This window comes from Myiozetetes cayanensis, unplaced genomic scaffold (genome assembly GCF_022539395.1).
Source record: "Myiozetetes cayanensis isolate MyiCay16 unplaced genomic scaffold, myiCay2020 scf6-25, whole genome shotgun sequence".
Taxonomy (NCBI): Eukaryota; Metazoa; Chordata; class Aves; order Passeriformes; family Tyrannidae; genus Myiozetetes; species Myiozetetes cayanensis.
Window position 1 is genome coordinate 39,028,579 of NW_026087853.1, and position 23,283 is coordinate 39,051,861.

At 33.8% G+C, this 23,283-nt stretch overlaps 1 protein-coding gene across 5 annotated transcripts in view; it reads left to right on the forward strand.

The window, feature by feature from the left end:
- The window catches only part of FUT8 (fucosyltransferase 8), a 111,097-nt gene that overhangs the window by 40,646 nt on the left and 47,168 nt on the right, over positions 1–23,283 (forward strand). For 2 of the 5 annotated variants that reach the window (XM_050336387.1, XM_050336388.1), the window contains exons 3-4: positions 4,228–4,322; positions 14,544–14,969. In XM_050336387.1, the coding sequence (XP_050192344.1) occupies positions 14,767–14,969 (203 nt within the window). In that variant the 5' untranslated portion in view covers positions 4,228–4,322; positions 14,544–14,766. Of the gene's footprint in view, positions 1–4,227; positions 4,323–11,991; positions 12,112–14,543; positions 14,970–23,283 lie in introns of all 5 variants that reach the window. The other 3 variants (XM_050336389.1, XM_050336390.1, XM_050336392.1) reach the window with 3 other exon arrangements.

Sequence of the window (23,283 nt, forward strand, 5' to 3'; positions counted from 1 at the left end):
TTTGTTTTTCTAGAGAAGTGTTGGCAAATCTGTAGCTTACATGAGCTGTAAATGCAGCTCACATTTTAGAGTTACATCATGTGACCAGCAGTGGGGACATGCTGACACAGGAGCTCTTGGTTAATAGAAATCCCCAGCTACTGAAACAGCAGTGACATTCACCAGGGTGTTCCACCAAGTCTTGTTCGGGGAAACTTCTGAGCACTTTATCTTTTCAGGATATGTGCTGTACTATGTGGTTATTGATGATGTTAAAATTTTGACGTGCAGTTGGATAGGCTAAATAGATTGGCCTTCTTTATGGTAGAGGTTTACTGGTTTCCAGAAGTATTTCACAGAATCAGGAGTATTAAGTTTGGTGATCTATTGAGAACATAATAAGTTCTAAGTTCTGCTATAAAAGGAATGCACCTTTTCATCAGCTCTCATATGACTAATGGAGAGCAGAAAACCCAATTCTTTTCAACCTCTTGATTGAACTACTACAGGCTTTTGAAAGCATTTCTGGTGCTTCAATTAAAAGGGAATGAGTAACTGAGAATCCATTACTTAATGAAAGCATCTGTTTCAGTGGCTGATGCTTTTATCTATTTTACACTTATGTGTTTAGGAACTACTTTCCCATTTCTCGTGAACAGAATTTATCTAGGTTGAACTCCTAATCCCCAGATTTTGTTATGCCTTTGTTTGCAAGTGTAAGAAGCAATTCGATGTCACAAATTCTTTCTTTTTTAATACAAGTTACGTCCTTGTAACTTCCATAGTCTGTTATTATTTCATTGCTTCCAAAGATTCTCATTCTTTGTATTTTCATTTTGGAATGAGGTTTCCACAAGGCCTATCAGTAATTTATTAACTTACTACTCTGGGGGAAGATCATGCTTGATGTTTGAATTTTTATTATTTGTCATTGACTGCGGTGGTATTAGATTATGGTTGTATGAAGTCAATACAATAAGTAAGCAAGAAAAAACAAACTTTTACTATAATGTAATTGTCCTATTTATTTTCCAATATAATTTTTATCTTGCAAAGACATTTCATTAGTTTGGATAGGACAAAAGATAACTTCTCCCTTTGCTGTGTTTCTGGTTAATGTATTATCTTTGTAGTTAAAATGGGCTGTAAAACTGAAGACTGTTTCATCCATTGCTTATTGAGTCCATATATATATATAAATATATATATATAAAATTTCCTTGGAAGAATGTATTATTTCTGCAATTGACTCTTTTATCTTTCTAAGAGAAAAATCATCAATTACTTTTTGTCTGTTTGACAGAGAATCTTGCATATATTTGACAAGTAAGCTGTTCTTTTTCTTTCAAGGTACAATTCCCTCTTTTGTTCAAAATTGCATCAATTGTAAAAAAAATAGAAATTACTGTATCTTTTTTCAAGCTTTCAAATATAATATGTTACAAAAATGGTGAGCATTTGTATTTATTACTGTGTCTAAAACAAAGGAGCGCTTAGTATTTTCAAACTGTATGTGTTGTAATTGTCAGTGTAATTATTTTATCTAGTTTAGAAAAGTTATTACTTCCAATTAGTTCTTAACTTCTGTTAAAATCTTTTGATGTCAGTGTTCTGTGTGTATCTTTAGCTTAAAAAACCCCAAGTGTTATGGGTGCAGACTTCTCTGAACCACTGCTGTTGTGATAACTGAACCTCTAGGTGTTCATGTGGCATAATTTTGAGAACGTTTGGTCTGTGATACTAAAATTACCTAAATTGGTGGGTTTGATTGTATTTTTTAAATCTCTGAGCAGGAGCTATACAGATGAAGTAGGATTAGTAATAATACTTAACTGCATTGTGGTTTTGTTGGTTTTGTTGTTTTGTTTGTTTTGTTGTTGTTGATTTTGTTTTTTTTCAGTAGAAATAAATTTAGTAACTACGGAGGCATGGGACCCTGAGTTGGCAATAATTTTGATGTGGTTCAGCTTAGGCTTTCTCCTTATCATTATCTCAGCAAAAGAAACCAAATGCTTTTTATTTGAAAAAATGCGATGTTTTATTAGAATAACAGTTAGGATAATGAACATTGTAAGTATTGCAAACTCAGTGAATAAGGAAGAAAAAAGAAAAGGAAATTTTTTTTATTTTACAAATTTTTCCCTACCTGCACTGTCATTGTGAATCTGCTGTTGCTTTTACTGGGTTGCAGTTACTTCAGTGACTTTAAGCTGTGACCTGTGCACTGCCCTCTGATCTGCTGGAAGATTTTCCTATCATGTCAAAGGTCAAACAGCCTGTTGCCTGCTCCTTGCTGCAATTTCTTTATTGGGTTGCAAGCTCCTGTAATGGAATTTTCTTGACTGTTGTACTGCACAGTTTTTTTGAATCCTGGACCTGAGCATAGTCAGGGTATCTCCAAGGAGTGTGAGTTGTCTCTCTTTCTCTAGGAGGTCATACCTGATGTGATCATCTTGGAGAAGCATTAAACTGATTGGGAACAAGCAAGCAGAATGCCTTCTGCCCCCTAATGCTGTCTGTCAAAAAGAATGGAGGGCACATTTGATGAAAAACTCAACTTGAGCTGGCATTTTGTGCTCACAGCCCAGACAGCCAACTTAATCCTGAGAGACATCAAAAGGAGCATGGCCAGTAGGTTGAGGGAAGTGATTCTGCCCTTCTACTCTGCCCTTGTGATACTCCATTGGAGTACTGTGTACAGTTGTGGTGTCCCCAACATAAGAAGGACATGAACTGTTGGAGCAGGTCTGGAGGAGAGCCACAAAGTTGATAACAGCACTGGAGCACCTCTCCTATGAGGACAGGCTGAGAAAGTTGGGGCTATTCAGCCTGGAGAAGGAGAAGGTTGCGTGGAGACTTTATAGCAATCTTCCAGTACCTGAAGGGGGCCTACTGGGAAGCCAGAGAGGGACTCTTCACCAGGAACTGTAGTGATAGGACAGTGGATACAAATTGAAAGAGGGGAAATTTAGATTAGATATTAGGAAGAAATTTTTTGCTGTGACTGAGGTTAGACACTGGAACAGGTTGCTCAGGGGAGTTTGGATGCCCCAACACTGGCAGTGTTCAGAGGCAGGTTGGATAAGGCCTTGAGCAACCTGATGTAGTCAGAGGTGTCCCTGCACTTGGCAGGGGGAGTTGGGACTAGATGATATGTAAGGTCCGTTCCAAGCACTTAACAGTCTATGATTCTAAAGGTCTTACTACAATTCACAAAAAACAGGGCTTGGAACAATATGTGTGTGGTCTCTAATAAATGCTAAAATGAACAAAGAAGGATTTTGTTTGAGAGATAATTTGTGTTTTGGGTTTAAGAAGTTATGGAGAGAGCTTATGTTTTTCTGCAATAGAGCAGTAATTTTCTTGAAGTTTTGGGAGTTGTATTCTTCTGCAATGAAATACTTTTAACGAGCTATTCAATTTATCTGTATTTTGTTTTCTTCAAGTCTCTGGATTTGTAGTTTCTCCAGTTACATTAGATGACTATTCTAGTGACTTTTAATATTTTGATTGCAAGAAAATTAATTTTCTTTACATGGTTTAGTTAACATGTAATTTTTATAAATTATAACATATATGAAAGAATATACATGGATATTCTTATACTCATTTTATAAATATTAAGGTTAAAAATAAACATTATATCCTGGATTTTTGGTTTTTTATTTTTTTTTCAATGTGTAAGTTAGACTGCTATTTTGATCAGGGAGTAATGCTTAGAGATGGGGAAACAATTATTTGACAAAACTGCTAAATGGCTGAATTGCTTTAATTGATTATGCAGATTTATATCTTGCATTCAAATTGTATAACATCACTCAGCTGCAAATTTGATAGTATCTGTAAATATTAATGAATCAACTTCAAACATAGTTTTGAAGTTGGCAAATATTAACAAGGGAAATCGGGGCCTGCTGAGACTGACTTGTACAAGTTACTCATTAAATCAGTACAGACCCTAAAATATTCTTTGATTTAATTCTTTGATTGCTTGATCACATTGTATCTAAGCTAGATACAATGCAAGATGGTAGTTAAAAATTTTCTCATTGAATGATTTATCTTTGTGGATAATCCATGATTAGTTAAATAACAACCAGAAAATATGATACTTTAAAATTTAAACATTAGATTCTTTCTCGCTGTTATGATATAAGAATAAATCAAAAGGAAGATATTTTTATAGAATGTGAAAAAATTTTGTTTGAATGTGAAATGAAAAGGACTTTCTTTTTTTCCTTCAAACAGTTACTAATTTCACTGACTGCTGGAATAGTGGAATTGCATGTTAACCCCCAACCTCCATGATGCAGTTGTGTTTACTTCCTACTGTCGTGGCGAGGGTAAGCTGTTCTTCATATGTATGAAGTTATGATTTAAAAAAACATAACTGCTATTTATGTGAAAGATAAAGTACATTGTACCATTTCCATGCTATGCATTTTGGAATTTTTTTTTTCACATCAAAAGCTGTAGAAGTGCCTTTATTTTATGAAATCACATTATAGCTGACTTTGGAAAGTATCTCTGGGATCTTCTAGTCCAATGCCACTGATCAAGTAGGATCAATTTGAGTGGATTGCTCAAGTCTTTGCCCAGATTCCAGGGATGGAGACTTCACTAACTCTGTTTACTGGACTTGCACCAGTATGACCATGTGATGTACTAAATACAAAGAATTTAGTACTTGTGGTCAGTGCAGGACAGGAGAAATATTTAAGAATATGTCCTTGTCAATGTTATTCATTTCTTAAAGAAGCCAGATGAGTAATTTATGAGTAATAATGAGTAATTTAGTGAAGAACCTTAAATATCCCAAAATGATCTTGTTTGTGGAATGGGCAGCTAGAATCTTGTAGCCAGGTGTATATATTTATTGGTGTCTGTTGAGTGTAAATGAGAGAAGCATGAAGAGATATCATACCAAAGTGAAAAATACATGTAACTAGATGCAGTTGGATGAAGATCTGAGTAATGTTTTATCAACTTGAACATCAGCAAGATAATCGAATATAATAAAATACAAAGTAATATTAGAAATCCTTTGGGGATGAAAGAGTTAAGACCTTGTTCAGTAGTGGTACCAAGATTTTTCTGGATAAAGACTCAGTTGTTGGTGGTAGTTAGGAATCACTGATGGAGGAGGAGACCTGTAGGAAATAAGTGTGTACATTCCTTAATTACTTTCCTACATGGTTCTGATTGAACTTAGACTTGTAAGGGAAATTACATTTACTATTCTCTCTTCAGTTTGTCTGCTACACAGCTTCTTAGAAACTTGGAAAAAGGAGTAGCAACCTTGGTTTGGTGATTTCTGTCATGTCTTCACTGGTCATCAGTAATTTTAGGGAATTTATTGCTGGTACTTGGGTTACAAATACAGCAACTCTGAAACTGTTAATAAGCTCTCTGTTTATATTCTACATGTGTTCATCCTTTTGACTGTATTTTGATTGCATCAGTAAGTATTGACTTCCTAAAGAAGAAGAAATTTGGCACAAGATTAATAATTGGAAGTTCTGAATATTTGTCTGTTTCTTATACCCTTCTGTTCTGAAGGTGTTTCATTTCAATATTCTGAAAAGTTGTTTTCAACTATAAAATTTTTTGCAGTTAAACTGAAAACAGTCTGTGTTGCTGAGCATTTTAGAATACACTTTGAAGAAAGCTTCAAAGTAGTACCAGAACTTCGAATGTTTTGTCTCTATTATAATATATATTCTGTTAGTGCTCTAAATGAATCTTAAGATGACTCTTCTCAAGCTGATAATCTTGCTTTTAGACTCTTAGCTTTTTAATTGCTAAACCTGTAGTAATTTACTTTCTTCATAATCTCTGTAAATCTGAAAAGTCGTCAAGCTTACACACTCAGTGACAGAACCTCTCCAGCCAAATTTCAGGAAGGATAAATCACACTGCATCTTTCTCCAAAGGTTGTTCTTGTTGGTTAAGATTTTGTTTTCTAACCAAATTAAATGAGTGGGCCTGTAGCTTTCACATAGTTAAGAAAGTCCCTCATCTCTTCCTGCCAGGGAGCTTTCTGTGATGAAGATCCAAAATTGTGGTAATTGAAGACTTCAGTATTGAATAAATCTCCACTTGCAATGAAATTGAAAAGGGTGGTGAATTCCATTAACAAAATTTAAATTTGATGATAATCTGCAGATTGTGTCAGATGAGCAGGCCATATTTTTTGATGTAAAATTATAAGGGAGAATATGAAGAGAAAATCACTCAAATTGCTCAGAGCAATCCATACAGATATCAAATTACACGTTTACAGAAAGAAACAGTAGTAAAGAGGAAGTGGTGTTTGTAGGAGTAAATACTAAGCAAGTCTCATGATTATATTTACTTATGTCCTGTACATGTGAATAGAAGAAGAAAAAGAGAAGTAAATTTATACAATTATAAATAAGTAATACTACAAATTTTATATCCTTGTTCCAGAAAAAAGAGGAAATGGATAGTTTTTCTGGGTAGAAAAAATATACCTGCAACAGTAAGCTTGAATAGGAAACTAAAGGAACTTCATTTTGGATATTTTTAAACACAAAACATTAATACATGCTCTGTGAATGGGTTTCTGTTCTCCAGCTGAAGAAAATAATAGATATAATTTGTATGTTAATAAAGGTAATTAAAAAGTTATAGATGAATGAAATGCTTTCCAAATTGTTTACAGTTAATGGTCTAAAAATGTTTGGAACTAAGTGGGATAAAGTCTCTTGGGATTGATGTATATGAATGCTAGAATTAGAAATAGTTAGAAGTCCTGACTTGATCACAGTAGTGTGCAAAGCAGGAGAACAAATTTTGAAGAAATGAGAATTAACAAAGTAGAGGTAGATAAAAATGGAAAATTAGATAAATGCAACACAGGTCTGTTGTCAAAGATTTTTTTATCTGTATTATATTATTCTGGGTTTGCTTAGTGTTTCAATGAGGCAAATTTCCTAATGAAACATAGTTTGGGAGAAACTGCATCTGTAAACTCCCTTTCAGCATTTCTTGGCGCATAGAAAGTTCTGTACTGAGTGAGAGGAAAGGTGGATGAAAAGTGGAATCATTCATTGGAAAAGGAAGTAGCTGAAGGGATGAAGTGACAGGGACTTGTGCTAAAAGGAAGAATATTAGCCTGGAGGAGACACCCTATTAGTGCGGTGGATTACTTGTGTTATTCATTTTGACTGTTCAGTAGTGACAACGTCACAAAAATGTAATAGATTATAATAAAATTTAGGTCACAAAGTAGAAGGATGTTCTAATGGGAGTCAGAAAAATGTACAATAATTTTTTATTTGGGATACTAGAGTGGTAGAATGGGATAAAGTGTGATAACATAAAGTTAAAAGGAAGAAGAATAAGAATTTCTGTGTATGAGGTAGGACCTTATAAATTTGAAGAGAGACAGATGCAGAAAGATTTGGAGGTATTATGTCCTTGTAAAATGGTTGCTGACTGCCAGAGTAACATGGACAGGAAAAGACAAATCGTGTTCTAGGATATATTACAGTAGACAGGTCTGAGAGAGAAAAGCAAGTACTTGATTCATATGAGGCACCAGCAACACCTTGTGTAACATATAGAATTCTGCTTTAAATACTATCTTAAGTCTTCATAAAGGATGCATTGCATACACCATGAATAATATTTGTAATGTTTGCTTATTTTTATCAAACACTGCAGGGGCTTGTAGCTACCTGTTACTTTTGTTCTTTGATCCTTAGTTTTATTTTAATATCCTAAAAGGATTATTTCCTTAGGTTCTAATCCTTTGTCAGAAGTCTCTGACACATCATTGTTATATAGGAACTGGAATTGGAAAGTTGTTTTTAATTTTCATTTTTATTAGAGCACAACAGGCTCTAAATACAGTAGCATGCTTTCCCAAGAAGATAATTTTTATGAGTGGAATCTTATAAATACTAATTTTAAATTTAATTTTAAGTGAAACTAACAATATTGGGAAGGTTCCATCTAAGTTGTATGTACAGTGTAACATACTTTTTGAATGTTTCAAATTTAGTGATAAATCATTGTAATAGCTCTTAAGTGGAGTGAATTTCATTTTTCATATATCACACAATTGTAGATGATGAACATACCATTAAATATAGAGCTGTATATGTTAGCCATAATGATGTGTATTACTTAATAGTAATTTTTTTTCTTTTTACTTAATAGTAATTTTTTTTTCTTTTTAACTTACATAAGGTATTCTTTTTCGAGTGAATTTAGGTCAGTAGGTATTTGAGCCAAAAGTAGACTTGCTTAGTTCACTTTGAATTTAATCTAAAATAACTTGAAACTGTACATTACTGAGAAAAATCATACTGCTATTCTGGGCCCATAATTCTGAAGAGCAAGGAGACAGAAAAAGCATACAAAAGGAGAAAATCTCCACTGCATCACTGAATTTGTTACTGAAAGCACATTGGGAATAGTAAGTCATGGAATATGTCCTTCTGTTTGAAATTATGTATTGGGCTATTCAAGTTTCTAATTCATAATTACCTTTTAAAGCTTTAAAATAACTAGAAGGCTTTATGGAAAAAAGATGTGGAAAGGTAGCATGTATTTATTTTTTATTGATAAATCATTTATTCTATGTCAAAACATGGATGCACATTATTTCTCATTAAGATGCTACGCTTCAGTCTGTTTTTTTTTTTAGTCATAATTTTAATGAAGTTAATGTTCTCTTTATGGTTTCCTTTAGTCATTTTGTAAACACTGCATTCTATTGCATTGAAGCAATGTATTTTAACCAAATTTTCCCTGAATTTGGTAACAAAGTATTTTCATGTTCTTACAATCAATTCTGGCTTATGTGTATAGTATGCACAATTTGATTTACTGATTAACACTTGAAGCAGACCCTTATTTTTATGTAAATATTCTGTCTTCTCTTAATAGAGTCTAAATAAATTTGTGACACTAACCACATTTACTGGGCTATGTATTTGGCAATCAATAAATTTTAATTTGAATTCTTTTCTGACAATATTTTTTCCATTCGACTGATGCATAGAACATTATGTATTCCTAATGATTTATAATAACCAATACTTATCAGAACTATTTTGTTTCATTAGATAATGCTGCCTATTTTGCATTGACTTTTTATAATAGAGCTTTTTTATAATAGAGCTACAAGATAAAAAAACCCCTGAAAAATAGATTACCGTATGTGATACTTTGGTTTCAACTTAGCATTTCCTATAACGTTACTTTGTTTTCATTCTACAGAACTTTTTCCTGAGACTGGATTGATGTCATTAGTAGACGAAACAGGATTTTGAATGAACAAACCATTTTAAAAGCAGTGTTATAAAACTCCCACATTTAAATACAAAATTTATTCATTTTATTTGCCACCAATGTATTATGTGTTTCTCATCATGCTGAGAAAATTTTATAGATGTCTGTAGTCTCTTCATCTTCTCTCTATGGAACCAGAAGACCCTCTGCATTTACATGTGAAAGATATTTCACTGTTTCTGTAAGACCAAACTGCTTTATTTCATGACAGCTAAAAGCTGTGCCTTTCCAACCATGCATTCAAGACTCCCCAAAGGTTACCAGTTTCACTGTGACATCTCCAGGCTCACACAGATACTGGCATTAAGGCTGCTATTGCCACTACACTGATGTAAGCTGCTTCTGCTCCTGAGCTTTGTCTTTCCATCCATGCCTATCACCTCCATCAGTTCTGTGACTGGGATTTTTGTGGCTGGTAGCTGGGCTGGAGATGATTTTCCTGGGAGATCAGATCGAAACCCTCTTAACTGGGTGTAGTGATGAATTTTAAAAGAAAATTAGCACGAAAGATTGCTCTGGAACTGTTGGGGAGAAGAGAGGAATAGATGCTTTTTCACTCTGTATATTCAGTGTAAGCCCTTTGAAAGAGATAAAGGAGATACTTTATTACATTATTTTCAAAAGTGACATTATACAAATGTAGTCAGCTATTCTCACGATCCCCTAGAAGGGAAACTAATCTAAAATTGCGGGGAAGAAAATGTAAATTAGCTAATTGCCAATATACTATGTTTTGACATGCTTATGCACTGGAAAATGCAAGGGTATGGGTAAATCCAATCAAATGCAAGACAAGAAATCATGGTAAATCTCAGGGGATAACTAGTAAATTAAAATACATGGCTTCCTCTGGTAAAATAAAAGTAACATAGTATTCTTACAATAAGGATTCTTCACTATATAATAACATAAATTTATAATTACAGTAATCATAGCTATTTAAATATTTTCCTGTCTCCAGCTTAATAAGATATATTGCTTGGTATTGCTCTCCTACATCTTTTAGGTTTGATGGGTTTTTATTTAGATGCTCAGTGTCAGATTATGTTCATGACCATGTTGGGTATGATTCATGTCAGGTTTGAATTACTGCATTTGTTGGCTGTCACTACGAATTTTTCTAACTTGAGGCTCGTGTTCAGTCTTGGCAGTCCTGAGCTTAGTTTACAGTATGGAAACTCATAAACAGCTGTAGAAAATTAAGGAAGTATAAATATTGACATAACATCTTGACTTTCTGTCAGGCAGATTTCTGTGGTATATGTCTGCATGTGGAGATCTTTCAGAAATCTGACACAAGCTATAAATTGAAGAGTTTTAAAAATGTGATAATTTTTCCTTTTTGTTCCCCTATTTCAACTTTTATTTCTGCTAGTCTTTTGTATATTATAATTTGATTTATGGACTGAAATAATGAATGGCAGAATCATAGAATGGTTTGGGCTGGAAGGGACCTTAAAGATCATTTTGTTCCAACCCTCTTGCCGTTGGCAGGGTTGCCACTCACTAGATCAGGCTGCTCAAAGTCCCATCCAACCTGGTTGTGAACTCTTCTGGGGATGGGGCATCCAGGAATACTGGATGCCCCATCCCTGGAATGTCAAATACTTTGTCATTTTGCATTCCCAGAACAGTATGAAATAGAAGAAATAATGTGAAAGCCACATTACAGTACTAAGTCAGTTGTTGAGAGTTGTTAAAACTCATCTATAATTAGATACACCACATTTGAAATACAGGCTGACTGTTTAACGTTAGTTCAAAATGTTTTTCCTATTTATTCAACTAGTTTGGCATCTTTATTTTATATTTAACCTTAACCTAACTTATAAAAAGATCAGTGACATCAGCAGAGATTGATAGAAATCAGATAAAACCTGTGAAGACTTGGTTGCATTTAGCCCAATGATGAGTTAGTATTTTATAGAACTACCAGTCACAGCTAAGTCCATTGCTGATAGCCTTTGAAGGTCATCTCTACACAACTCTACACACTGATTAATTGATTTTTTCTGATTTTTCATATTTTCTTCATTAAATTACATCTTGATTACCTTATGATCATTGCTATCAGACTTTTTTACCTCTTGTTTCACCTTCCTTTCCACATCATTTATGAATATATCAAACTGTATGAACTTTACCATGGGTCCAGAGAGGTCCCAGATCAGTCTTTCCACTTCAACCTAATCTTACGGCACGTTTCTTCTCTTTTAATGAGGTGATGACTCATGATGAAGTTTCTTCTTCCATGCAGCTTAGGTTTTTTGAAACATTTTGGGGACCTTGTTGAATCTCATTTGAAAAATCTGTGTTGACTAGATCAACAATTAGTACTGCTTCCCTCTTGCCAATGTGTTTGTTTACGCCTTCAAAAGAACTTTATTAAAGTTATGAGGCACAATTTCTTTTTAAAAGCCATGTTAGTACTTTTTTATTTTGGTTACATTCATCCTAATGTCTGCAGATTTGTTTCACCTTATACTAATTTCTGCCAGTTTGCCTGACAAGAATATAATTTTTTTCTGCCCCGCAGAGATCTGTAGCTGCAGAGATTCCTCCTGTAGCCCTTACAAATAATTTAGTTTAGTGTTTTAATTTTCCATTGCTTTACTGCATGGTGATTATAAGTAAGATATTACACACTACTGTTAATAATTAAACTACTGCATTCTTTAACTTTTTTAGAACTATTGGAAGAATACCATCTCTTCCTGATAAGTTATGTTAATTTTGTGGATTTGTTTGACAGTATGATCTACTAGCACTGCTGTTTGAGACAGACCAACACTTCCTCTGATAAAGAAGGTACCTGATTTGTGAGCCTACTTAAGCTCATGTTTTATAAAAAACAGATTAAAAAAAAGAGAAAGTAAATATTTTTCTTGTAAAGTACTCTGTAAACAGTTCTTACATACTCTCATCATTTTGTGGACCCTGGAGTCTCTAGTAAGCTATCTGCTTTGGATAAAAGGTTTAGTATTCATTTTTATTTAATTAATTATTTATTTTTTTAAGTTCTGGTTTATATACCAGAATTTAGTCATATCTACCTAATCACTTGACCGTGCTTATAACTTTTTATTAGGATACTACTTTCTTTATTAATTATAACAGTCACCTTTACTTTGTGTTTTAATTAAAAACATGGTATCTTTCCCACGGTGTGAAGTCTATTTCTCTTTTAAAACAGTTCCCTTTCTTAAATTTAATCACAGCTGTAGTGCAATTTTTTTTACTTTGTTTCTCCTAGGAGGCAGTTGTATCTGAGTATATTATGCAGACTGTTATAAAGTGATTCTCCAGCAGAAACTTTCTGATCAAAGTTCTGCAAACTGCTTATGATTAAGTCAAGAGTTTTTTACAGTAACTTTTCTCTTAAGCAGTAACTTTACCGTGTCTGTAGCATCTGTTTAGTCTCTATCACAATTCCCAGTACAATATTTACCCAATCAATAGAGGAATATTTAAAATCTCCTTTTATTTTTTTCTTTTCTCTGCGGTCACAGACTTTGCGATTTCACTTACCATGTTGCAACCACAGTCAAATATTTTCTGGGTGATTGTTAGTATAGGTGTAAGAATGCACTTTCCCATTCAACCTGAAATGCCAGTCCATCAGGGTTTTATATTTATCATTCTGCCAAGTAACTAGGCTTGCTTTGCTTATAGCCACAATCCTCTGTGGGTTGGGAATGGCTTATTCTGTTACACATATTGTGGGTTCTATTTACTTATGCAATGATCCGTGAAGATTGTTGGAGAAACCACTATCTTCCTGAAGGCAGTCCCATGCTTTTGCCAAGCTAAAGCAAAAGCTATGTACAGCTTTCTTAGAGATCTTTAGAAAATTACATGCTCCTAGAATGGGCTTCTGGTATTACTTTCAAAGAAAACTGATCTGCTTATCAACCCCCTTGTCACAGATACATTAGATGGAAAAGCCTGAGAGGTACTACAAATATTTTCCATTTCATTTTCAACTTTCAATTTTCAAATAGTTGGTCTTGTGTACCACCTTATTAGTCATAAGTGAATTTTTTTTTGCCTCTTTCAAACATATAGAAACAACCCCCCTTCTGGAAGATAACTAGAGAAATTTTTTGGGCATTTTCAGTACTATATTAGAGTTATTGTATCTGGGCGTGCATGCTCCAGGCATATCTCCATAAGTGGGTCAGTTTGGCAGTTACTGCAATTTGGGAAGACTTTTCTCTAAACTCGAAATGAGTTGGAACAGGATAACTAAATGAAATTAAAAAGAAGCCAAGGGTAAAGAAAGATTAAATGGGAAGGAATAATTTGAGAGAAGGTAGGTGTGGATAGTGTCCCAGAGGAAATAGTGTGGATTTACAGATCTGAGACTTCAAAATATGGGTTATTTTGCAAATTGAATATGAATGGCATATATATATGTACCTTTTAAAAAAGGTAGGAATTTTACATTGCTGAGAAAGAGGAAGTGAGGGAAGAAGTACTTAAGAAGATTTTGGGCATGCTGTCAGTTAAAATCTGTTCTAGATAAAATGAGATTCTTACACACATTAAATGATGTTTTGCTAAGTAGAAAATGAGTTGAGGTGATTTTTCATTTTTTTAAAATGCTGGAGTGTTTTTATATGAGAGAAGATAATACCTTTTGAGCATTTTTTTGCATTTTTATAGTTTAATAATAACATCAAAATGGGTTTGATAGTTTTAAAACAGCAGAGAAATGTTTCTAAAACCTAGGTTTCTAAAGCCATGCGTGATTTTCAAATACTTGCAAATAGCAGAATATGTTACAATGGCTATAACTCCTTTGTTACAAAGTGGGAGTCATGATAAAAATGGAGAAGAAAGTAAATAAAAGTGAAAAAAGTGCATATATATTTGTTATTAAATAAAAGCTATTTGTTAATAGTAAAGGAGACTGTCAACTTTGCCACGGAATGATTTTTGAACTATTTTAATGTATGAAATGACACATGAATTAGTAAATATTTCTCCTATAAAAAGCAACATTTCTTCTGGCCGTTTGAAACCCAGGATTAATTGCATATTCTCTGTCATTCGTGAACTCAGCATACTGTTCTGTGGAAAGTTAAAAGCTTTTTTCTTTGTCTCTGTGACAGAAAGTAGTAACATTTTCTATTATTATTCCTGAATGTCAATGACAGTACATTTAGCTTAATTGCAAGGCAATATATTTTTACATATCAGAATTATAATTTCAGATTTTTTTTATTTTTTTCCCACAGAATATAAATGAAGAATGATGCAATATTAATGCTTTCTATGTACAACCTTTTAAGAATCTTCTTTAAGGAGTTGCAGTAAGATAAACACTGAAAATAATTTTTCTCTGGTACAATGTGGTGAAGCAGAGGAACTGAAATTGTCCACCTTTGTACAAGCTAAGGACTTAAAATGTTTGTTATTTTGTGAGCAGAAGCAGTTCTGGAGTGAATTGAACTTCTGAAAATGCGGCCATGGACTGGTTCCTGGCGTTGGATTATGCTCATCCTCTTTGCTTGGGGAACTTTACTCTTTTATATTGGTGGACACCTGGTACGAGACAGTGAGCACCCAGATCACTCTAGTCGGGAGTTATCCAAGATCCTCGCTAAACTTGAACGGTTAAAGCAGCAAAATGAAGACTTAAGGCGGATGGCAGAATCTCTCAGGTAGGATCTAAAACTGTAAAAAAAAAAAAAAAAATTAAAACTGTTCAGAAAACGGTTTAAAATGAAATATGAAAAATTAAAATGTAAGGGTTGTTTGTGGGATTTTTTTGTAAAATTAAATTTAACATTTAAAAGTATATATGAGTGTTTTAGTCTGTGCTATAGTAGATGAAAATATATTGTAAAGCCTTTAAACAAATAATGTGCCTTTAGTTCTTCTCTAATGTAATTATTATTTAACAGTCATTATTTAATGGTGTGCAAGTGTTACTGTCGCAATCACAGGTTCTGTAGCTGATTCACCTACAATGCCAACTTCAAACACATGCAATTATTATGATATTTGTACAACTTAGAACAGCTAGTTCTTTACACTCTGCATGCAGTATCTGCAAGAGCTCGTTTTAAAAACACTGAAAACATTTGTACAGCTTTTTGGAGATAAATGGTGATGTGCTGAAGATGAGCTGCTATAGATTGCTACATTATATGAATTTTTTTATCTAAGTTTTCGTCCTTACCTTGCTGCTAAACTTGTAGAAATACTTGTAAAGTAGTAGGATCATCTCACTTTTTATAGTTATGTATTAGATTGTAGAGGGTACATTTACAATTTACAATTTTCTTTCACCTTTTCAGACAGACAGCTTTTAACGTAGGCTTATGGTATCTCCTTTCCTAAGAACTTGAAAGGGAAAGCTGCTTAGGGAGATTGGACCTAAGTATGTGGACATCACCACGTGCAACCTAAAAGTCCTGGTGGATCATGGGGACGAGAGCAGGTAGAGAAGGTAGGAAGGTAGAGAAGAGTAAAGCTCAGTACAAGATTTTTCAGAATGGGAGGGTGATGTTTATTTTTAAAATCTATAAATGAGCTGGATTCACTTCTTTCTCTTTTACAACTACGTAATCACAAACAACAGGACATGTGTGCAGCACTGGTGTGGCCAGGATCATCTGTGTGGTACATAAAGAGCAAGGGGCACTGAAAGTTGAGTCTTCATCATGTTCCTTGGTTGCTTCTTGCTTGGCAGGGAGAGACTGATTTTGGACTTGCCTTTTAATACTCTCTAGAAGCACATGACATTTTGGATCTTCTGCCTTGATATTTTGCTTAATATTTCATAGGGAAAATTACAGAATTGGACAAATGTGTTTTCTTTACTAGGGTGTTGTAGGGTTCTAGTCCTGTTCTTGTTACCTTATCTCTAAGTCAGTTTACTTCTGCTGTTTGTTTAATGAAATCACACATATGGACTGCAGCAGTGAATTGAATGCCTTTCCTCTTAACCCTGTCCTGATGTTTCTTCTGGTGCATTCTCACTTTCATGAATAGCCAGAGCTATTTGATCTGACAGGCTGGACAGGCTTCCCTGCCTTACTGAAATATCTTCTCATTGCACTCTATTCCTGGTTTCTGGAGTGAGCTGTAGATATGACTGCGTGCTGATGAGGCTTCTTAGCTTAGGAAAATGTCTTAGTTTTGAGCATGTCAGCACTGCAGAAATACCTCAGCATTCATGTGCTCCTTCTCAGAGGTGGAGAAACGCTGCTGACCCAAGTGCTCTCTACAGTAAGCACAGATAATCTTCACCTTGAGTAATGTGGCCATGAATGGCTGAGTGGGTTGTAGTTTTCTATGATCAATTTATTAATAAATGATAACAACAGCACTGGCAAAGCCTGTAATATATTTTTGTTGACAAAATGGTGTAATGTAAAGTATGCTGGATATGATGAAACTTCAGCAAGATCCTATATTTGAATAAATACAGTATCTTTAGCTTACTTAAATATTAGACAGTAATTGTGAACCTTAGGGTTTCTTGCCTCAGAGGGGTAGTATTTGGCTTTGAATGTAAAGATTATTACCCTCCGTGCTTTCAGCCCCCCATGTTTGTCTGACTTGAATAAATGATAATGTGTTGTATTGCACAGTCATTGAAATATAGCCTGTTCAAATTACACGGTGACTAGAAGAGAGTACATGATTTTACTGATGACAGGGTGCTCTTTCCTCTTAAGAAGGGCACAGTAGAGACAGGAGATGCTAAGTAGAGACTAAAGTATACTTTAGACAGGGCTGATTTTTCTAGATACCTTCCTGTATTTCACTGACTTTATCTATATTCAGATAAATGTTACATTTTTGGTAGGCAAGTTTTATGTAATAGGTTATACTGTTGATAATGATTTCTAAAAATAAAAACATTAGTTTATTTCTAATCTAACCCTGTTAGAATAGAACATTTCAGCATTCCTTCTCTATGCTTCATTTAGTTGCTTCAAGTTTCTAGAATTAGTTTAGGTGATCCAAAACTGTGTTAACAGGACTTTGTTCAGCTTCTTTTTGTGAATATGTTGTTAAAAATATTTGAGACCTTTGCTCAAAGTGATTGTATGTAACCTCAGGATAAACTGAAATTCTTGCATGAGGAAGCCTAAATGAATTTAAATACCAGTTTGAACAGCCACACATTTCCAGCTTCAGTAGTTAGTGCTCTCCAGGAATGAGGCAGTTTAAGACTGGAAGACAATCAGGCATATTTTTTTGCTAAAAGTAATCAAAGACTGATGAAGTAGTAGACTTTGAGGGAATTGATCTATGACAATATAGAGCCAAATTCATTATTTTTATTGTGCCAAATTCATGATTTTGTTTTCATAGAAATGTCATGAATAGGTTTGAGAAATATTCTGGTCAACCTCCATTATTAAAGTGTTAAATCATAAATGTGATACAGAATTTCATTGTCTCATTTCTTGGTTTGCCAGATAGAACAAGTTGTGTTGAAAATAGCTGTTAGCTTTAAATTTGTCCGATTTATAGTTTTATAGCAGTAAGTCTATTGAAAATGGGCCATTAAACCAACAGTCCATGGATTCAGTATCTGTGTCCTGGAAAAGGTCACTGCTCCTATAGTATGCATTATAGAAACAAAACACCTATTAACTTCAGAAACTGAATTAGACAGAAAAGATTACTTTTGCACTGGTTTATGTCTTAAAGTGAAGACATAATTTGGTTTAGGCTTTACTGATCAGAGACAGAAAGACTGGAACTATTACTTGAATGTGATTTAATTGTCAGAATTTTGGTTTTGTACTGAAAACTGATTTGCTGACACTGGCTGTGAACTCTGAGTAGTTAAGACAAGTCTCTACACCGATGTGGCTCATAAAGGTAAACCCTCTTTCAAAGTTGGATTTTGTTATACTGAGGTAAAAACGTGGTTTTGCTGCCCTGCTCCACTAAGATTTTACATCTAGAGAACATAAAAGCACTTACATCTAGAGAACAAAATAACCACTCTTGTGGTTAAAATATACAATATATTATGGTATCCAACATGCTGGTGCATGAAATTAAGTGTATTTCAATTAAGAATCTAACTTAATGTTACTTGTGGAGGAGTTTAAACAAGATGAGAGTGCCTACCTGTAAAACTGTAATAATAAGCAAACATCTGAGTAACTGCACTAGTTAAAGTATTTTGACACTATTAGATAAAACTTTTGGATGATAAAAAGCTCCAAGTTAACAGAATTTATCTTGGTGGGAAAAGAAGTTTTGTGAATGGCAGAAAACTATCATAGTATCTATCTGTGCCATTAATAATAGCTAGTTAGGGCAGGGAGGAAGGGATAGAAGGCGGGTATGGTTACAAGAATTAGTAGTTTAATAAATGTATAAGTTGTTTTTCATTTCCATTTTGAAGTTAGAGAAAATTGCTATTTCATCTTTAATTACATTGGGATGGTATTTAAATGGTAAAGTGCATGTAAATACAATACATTTCAATTACCTGGAGTTTCCCATTATAATGGGTTCCTATTACTTCTCTGACGTCCTTCTGATAAAAGTGTCAGTCCTCTGGGATGGTTGAAAACAGGAGCTGAAAATAAGGCTGTGCTTGTTTTCATTCAGCCATCTATGAATGCCAACATACATCGACAAGAAGTGATCTTTCCGCCCTGAGATTTGAATCCTCTTTTGCTGCCAATTTATGTAGCAGCTCCCCAAAGACAACAACAGCAAAAAAAGAAAACCAAAAATGTGCCTTATGAAACACACCTTATGTGCATGCAAAACCAAATATTCAAAAGTTTAAAAACTTCATATATGCAAGAAAGCTTTATAAAATATTATTTAGCCCTTTTTTGCTCTGTGATACTTAAATCATGTCTGATTTTGTAATTATTCCCCTGGTTTCTTCTTTTCACACAGAATGCATGAGGAATAGAATTTTAGGACAGAGCGAGGTATTTTTTTGGGTTATTTTGGTTTGTGTTTCCCTCCCACCCCAACCATTTTTTCACTTGATTTCACAAAATATGTCACGTTCCCTTGATTTCATGATTTTTTAAAAATTATTTCCAATTTATTACCAGTATTGGCTAAGAATAGTTCATATCTTTGGAAGGGATTTTTGGGGAGCATATTTTGAGATACTTATTTTCTAGTATGTACCTTTGCAATAGTGCAAGTTGGAACACTCACATTTTATTGAAAATTGCCTGAAATATAAAAAAAAATCCTTTAGGAACTGAGTACACTTTTGTGGTGCACTCCTGATTACTGGAAATGACTTCAGGCACTACTTAGTTTTTATTGTGCATTTAAAAAGCCTTACATGAGAAGGCACTGTAGTTTTTCTTTTGTTGATGTGATGCTTTGTAAAAACCTTACTTGTGGGCTATAAAGAGGCACAGATATATATTAGTGATACAGAAGATAAATGGAATTCCTGATCTTTTTTATTGTCTGAGTTTCTGAAATTATATGCATGAATATTGGGGTATAATGAGATTTGGAGGTTACCATAGTCCTTGTAAGATCATAAACAATATTGTGAGCAAATCTGGGTTGATTTTAGAAGCAGTCTTGATTCCATTAGTGCAAATAGTAATAAAATTGAGGTTTTTAGAGATTGTTGGTTTACTATTTTATATCCAGTAGAACTGGACGATCCCCTTCAAGATCACTTATTACAGATGTAGTAGGTCTCGCAGCAAAAAGGGAAATCTTTACTACAATTTTTGTAGTTATTTAAGAGAAACTCCATAGATAGTAATACATTAAGTAGTACATTAAGTAATACATTAAGTTTTTTCATTGTTTGCCTGTAACACAGCCTGTAATGTAGTTTACCTAAAATTTTTATTTACTATTAGGATTACATTATGAATGCTAAAGACTGTATCTGTTGCATATAGTTAATATAAAGCTTTTTGGAGGAGGAGGGCTTAAAATGACAGCTTTTTTGTAATGTTGCATTTTCTTAGATGGAAACTGTGAAACTGTATATGCCTTCATGCCTCTCTGAAACTTCATCTCTGTCCTGGACTTCCTTTATGTATTGCTGGGTGGTGGTCAAATGTTTATATTTTACGTTATATTTGTGGAAGATGAGCCTGGCAGTATAGGAACCAGTAATTTCAGAATTCTCTTCAGGGAAATAGAGAATCTCGTTAAATGTATTCACATTGTGTACATATCACCAATACATCTCATTCAGACTATATTTGCTTTCTAGAGTCTATTAAATACTGTGTTTTGTAGAAGCTGCAATTCTTTTAATAAATCTCATAACCCATTTCTTAATCTGAATAGGACCATGTGTTATAAAGCAGAACAAGAGTGGAAAAGGGCAAAATGTAATCAAACAAGTAAAACCAAACACAGGTATCTCTAGACATTGTTCTCATAGTTCTGAGTGTATCTTGAGAAAGAAGAGAAAGAGGAGGTCAGAGTTTAATTTTGAAAGGGCACTATAGTTACTTTAAAGTAGTGAGTGCTGGGGCTGGTATAGAATCCAAACTCCAGATCAATTGATCATTAGCAACTCTATTAATAAAGTACTTAATTTTGGGCAGTTGCTGGCCTGGTAAGCCTGTAGAAAACATTGAAAGGGTTTTGTATGGAAGAATAGCTTTGGGTTAATAAAAACTTAAATATTCTTTTAAAGTCCGGTTTCCTATTACATGTATTTGAAGTATCTCATGTTTGAAGCTGAGGGTATTGCAATGGCTGGTGTGTGATAGATGAAGATAGTTGAACTATATGGTGTGCATGTCTGCTCTTTTTACTGTTTCTGTACAATTCTGAATTAAGGGAAGGGACACATCTTCAATGGATATAAATTGGCACTAATTAGGACTGTGCTGATTTAAATTGATAATGGATGCTTCTTGCTTTTTATTTGCAGATAACATTGGGTGTTTTCTTTCAGTTTTATTTAATGAGGAGGTTTTAATGTAGGGTTAAGTGACAACCTGTATTCTTTTTGTTTGTGTCAGTGGTCATTAATAATTGAACATAATTTTCATCTTGGGAAAGAAAAAAGTGAAAGAAGAAAAGGCAATCATAACATGGCTTTAGTTAGTTATAAGCTTTCTAGCTTCATACAAACATCTCGGATATAAATGAAAGAAGGAGAAAATAGTTGAGTGTGAATTTGTGAAATCTTATGTTTTTCCTTTTGCTGATAAATTAGGGTAACCTTTTAAATATCTTGAAAACAGAAAAAGGTTAAAATGGTTTTTATAATTTATGTTTTCTTTTAAATTATTTTTACAATTATTTTACACAGTATGGCAGTTCTAGCTAAATTGAATGTCACTGTGATTAATCTTTAAGGGGTTCTTTTTGCCTTCAGAGATCCAGACTAGACATCACAACTTTGTCATTGCCCCTCTATGTTACCTGAAGGTGAAGAGAAAGTGGCCTTAGTGATATGGATGATGTACACAGAATTATTTTTCATGTCTTAAAGTGTAGCTGGATTACTAAAGAAGGGACAAAGCAGAAACAGGGTTTTTGTACAACATAATCTTTAATGTTTAAAATTGTACAGTAATGTCTTCATTTGATGAGTTGATTATGGAAAAGATAATTTGTATTTACTATGAAATGGCAGGAAACAGCATGCATCACCACACCTTGTAAGTATTGAGAATTCAAATAAACCCACTACTTGGTGTATTAACTTGATTGCTCATTTAAGTGGATTATAATTGTGTTTATTTTCTGTTTATAACTGAATTTACAATGTTGTCATAGCAATAAGTGAAGGATATTCTGTGCTAGATGCTTACTGACATGTTTTTTATTGCTGATTAGGATCATCACAGTTTAGATGAACTTACTTTAAACTGACTTCTTATATTCTAAGGAGCAAATCAGTTGTCAGTAATTATTCTGGTAAGAATTCCTGGTTTTCAAGAGGAATTTTTATCAATATAAGTACACATAATTCCTAGGATATTCTGCACTAAAAGTTATCTGCATTGATGATGCCAGGAGAATAGATAAGGATTTTAATTCAAATGCTTTTCCTTCAAATGTTGTCGTATCTCCAACTCAGTTGAAGTACTTGTAGAGGGCAAAACAGGCAAGCTGTGCTGGTTGCAGAAAAGAATCTTTTCCTTAATTTTGAGACTGGATGAAAGTGAGGAAGACAGCAATTCCGAGTCTGATGAGGTAACAGATGTAGAGACAAAACTGCAAAAAGCGTAAGATCTCTTAGTTTTATCCTAAAACAATGTAATTTTTGAAAGTCCAAACAAGTAGCTTGGAGAATGTCCCCCCATCCTTACTCCTTTTATCTACAGCCTAAGTGTAATAAACATTTTTATTGAAGTATGCCAAAGCAAGTTGATTGTTAAATGGAATGTACTTTTCTAAGATCCTAATTATATCAAATGAGCAGAATTATTGTGCTTCTTTCATATCATCTGCAACTATCCTTCTGTAGGATTCTGTAATTACTACTTGAACAGACTTTCCTTATGTTAAGAGGATGTGTGTGCTGTCTTAAGACTTCTTATGGTAATGATTTTGTATCCTCTTACCCTATTGTTCTTCCCAGATTCTACCTTTAGGGTATGTGACTTGTACAAGATAAGCCATTCCATTTTTTTCTGGTAATTTTGCAGTTAGTTGTTCTGTTACAATGCAAATTGTGGAACCAAGTCAGCAGAAACGTTTCAATCTGGTGCTTTTAAACTAGTGTAAGAACTTAAATGTCTTTCAATATACTTTTTAAAGGTTTGTTTGTATACTGTAAATTTGCTGTAGAAAGAAATTCACAAATGAATTGTTGATAGAGTATATTTAGGGAGTGCACCTGTTTAAGATTAGAATATTTTACTCAGTTTTTACAGGCTTGCTCTCTTAGTGCATAAAAAAGCAGATATATAAGCAGTTAATGATAGTTGCATTTTATTTATTTTTAGTGGGTTGATCCTGGCTGGATGCCAGGTACTCACTAAAACCACTTTCTCACTCCCCTCTGCAATTGGACAGAGGAGA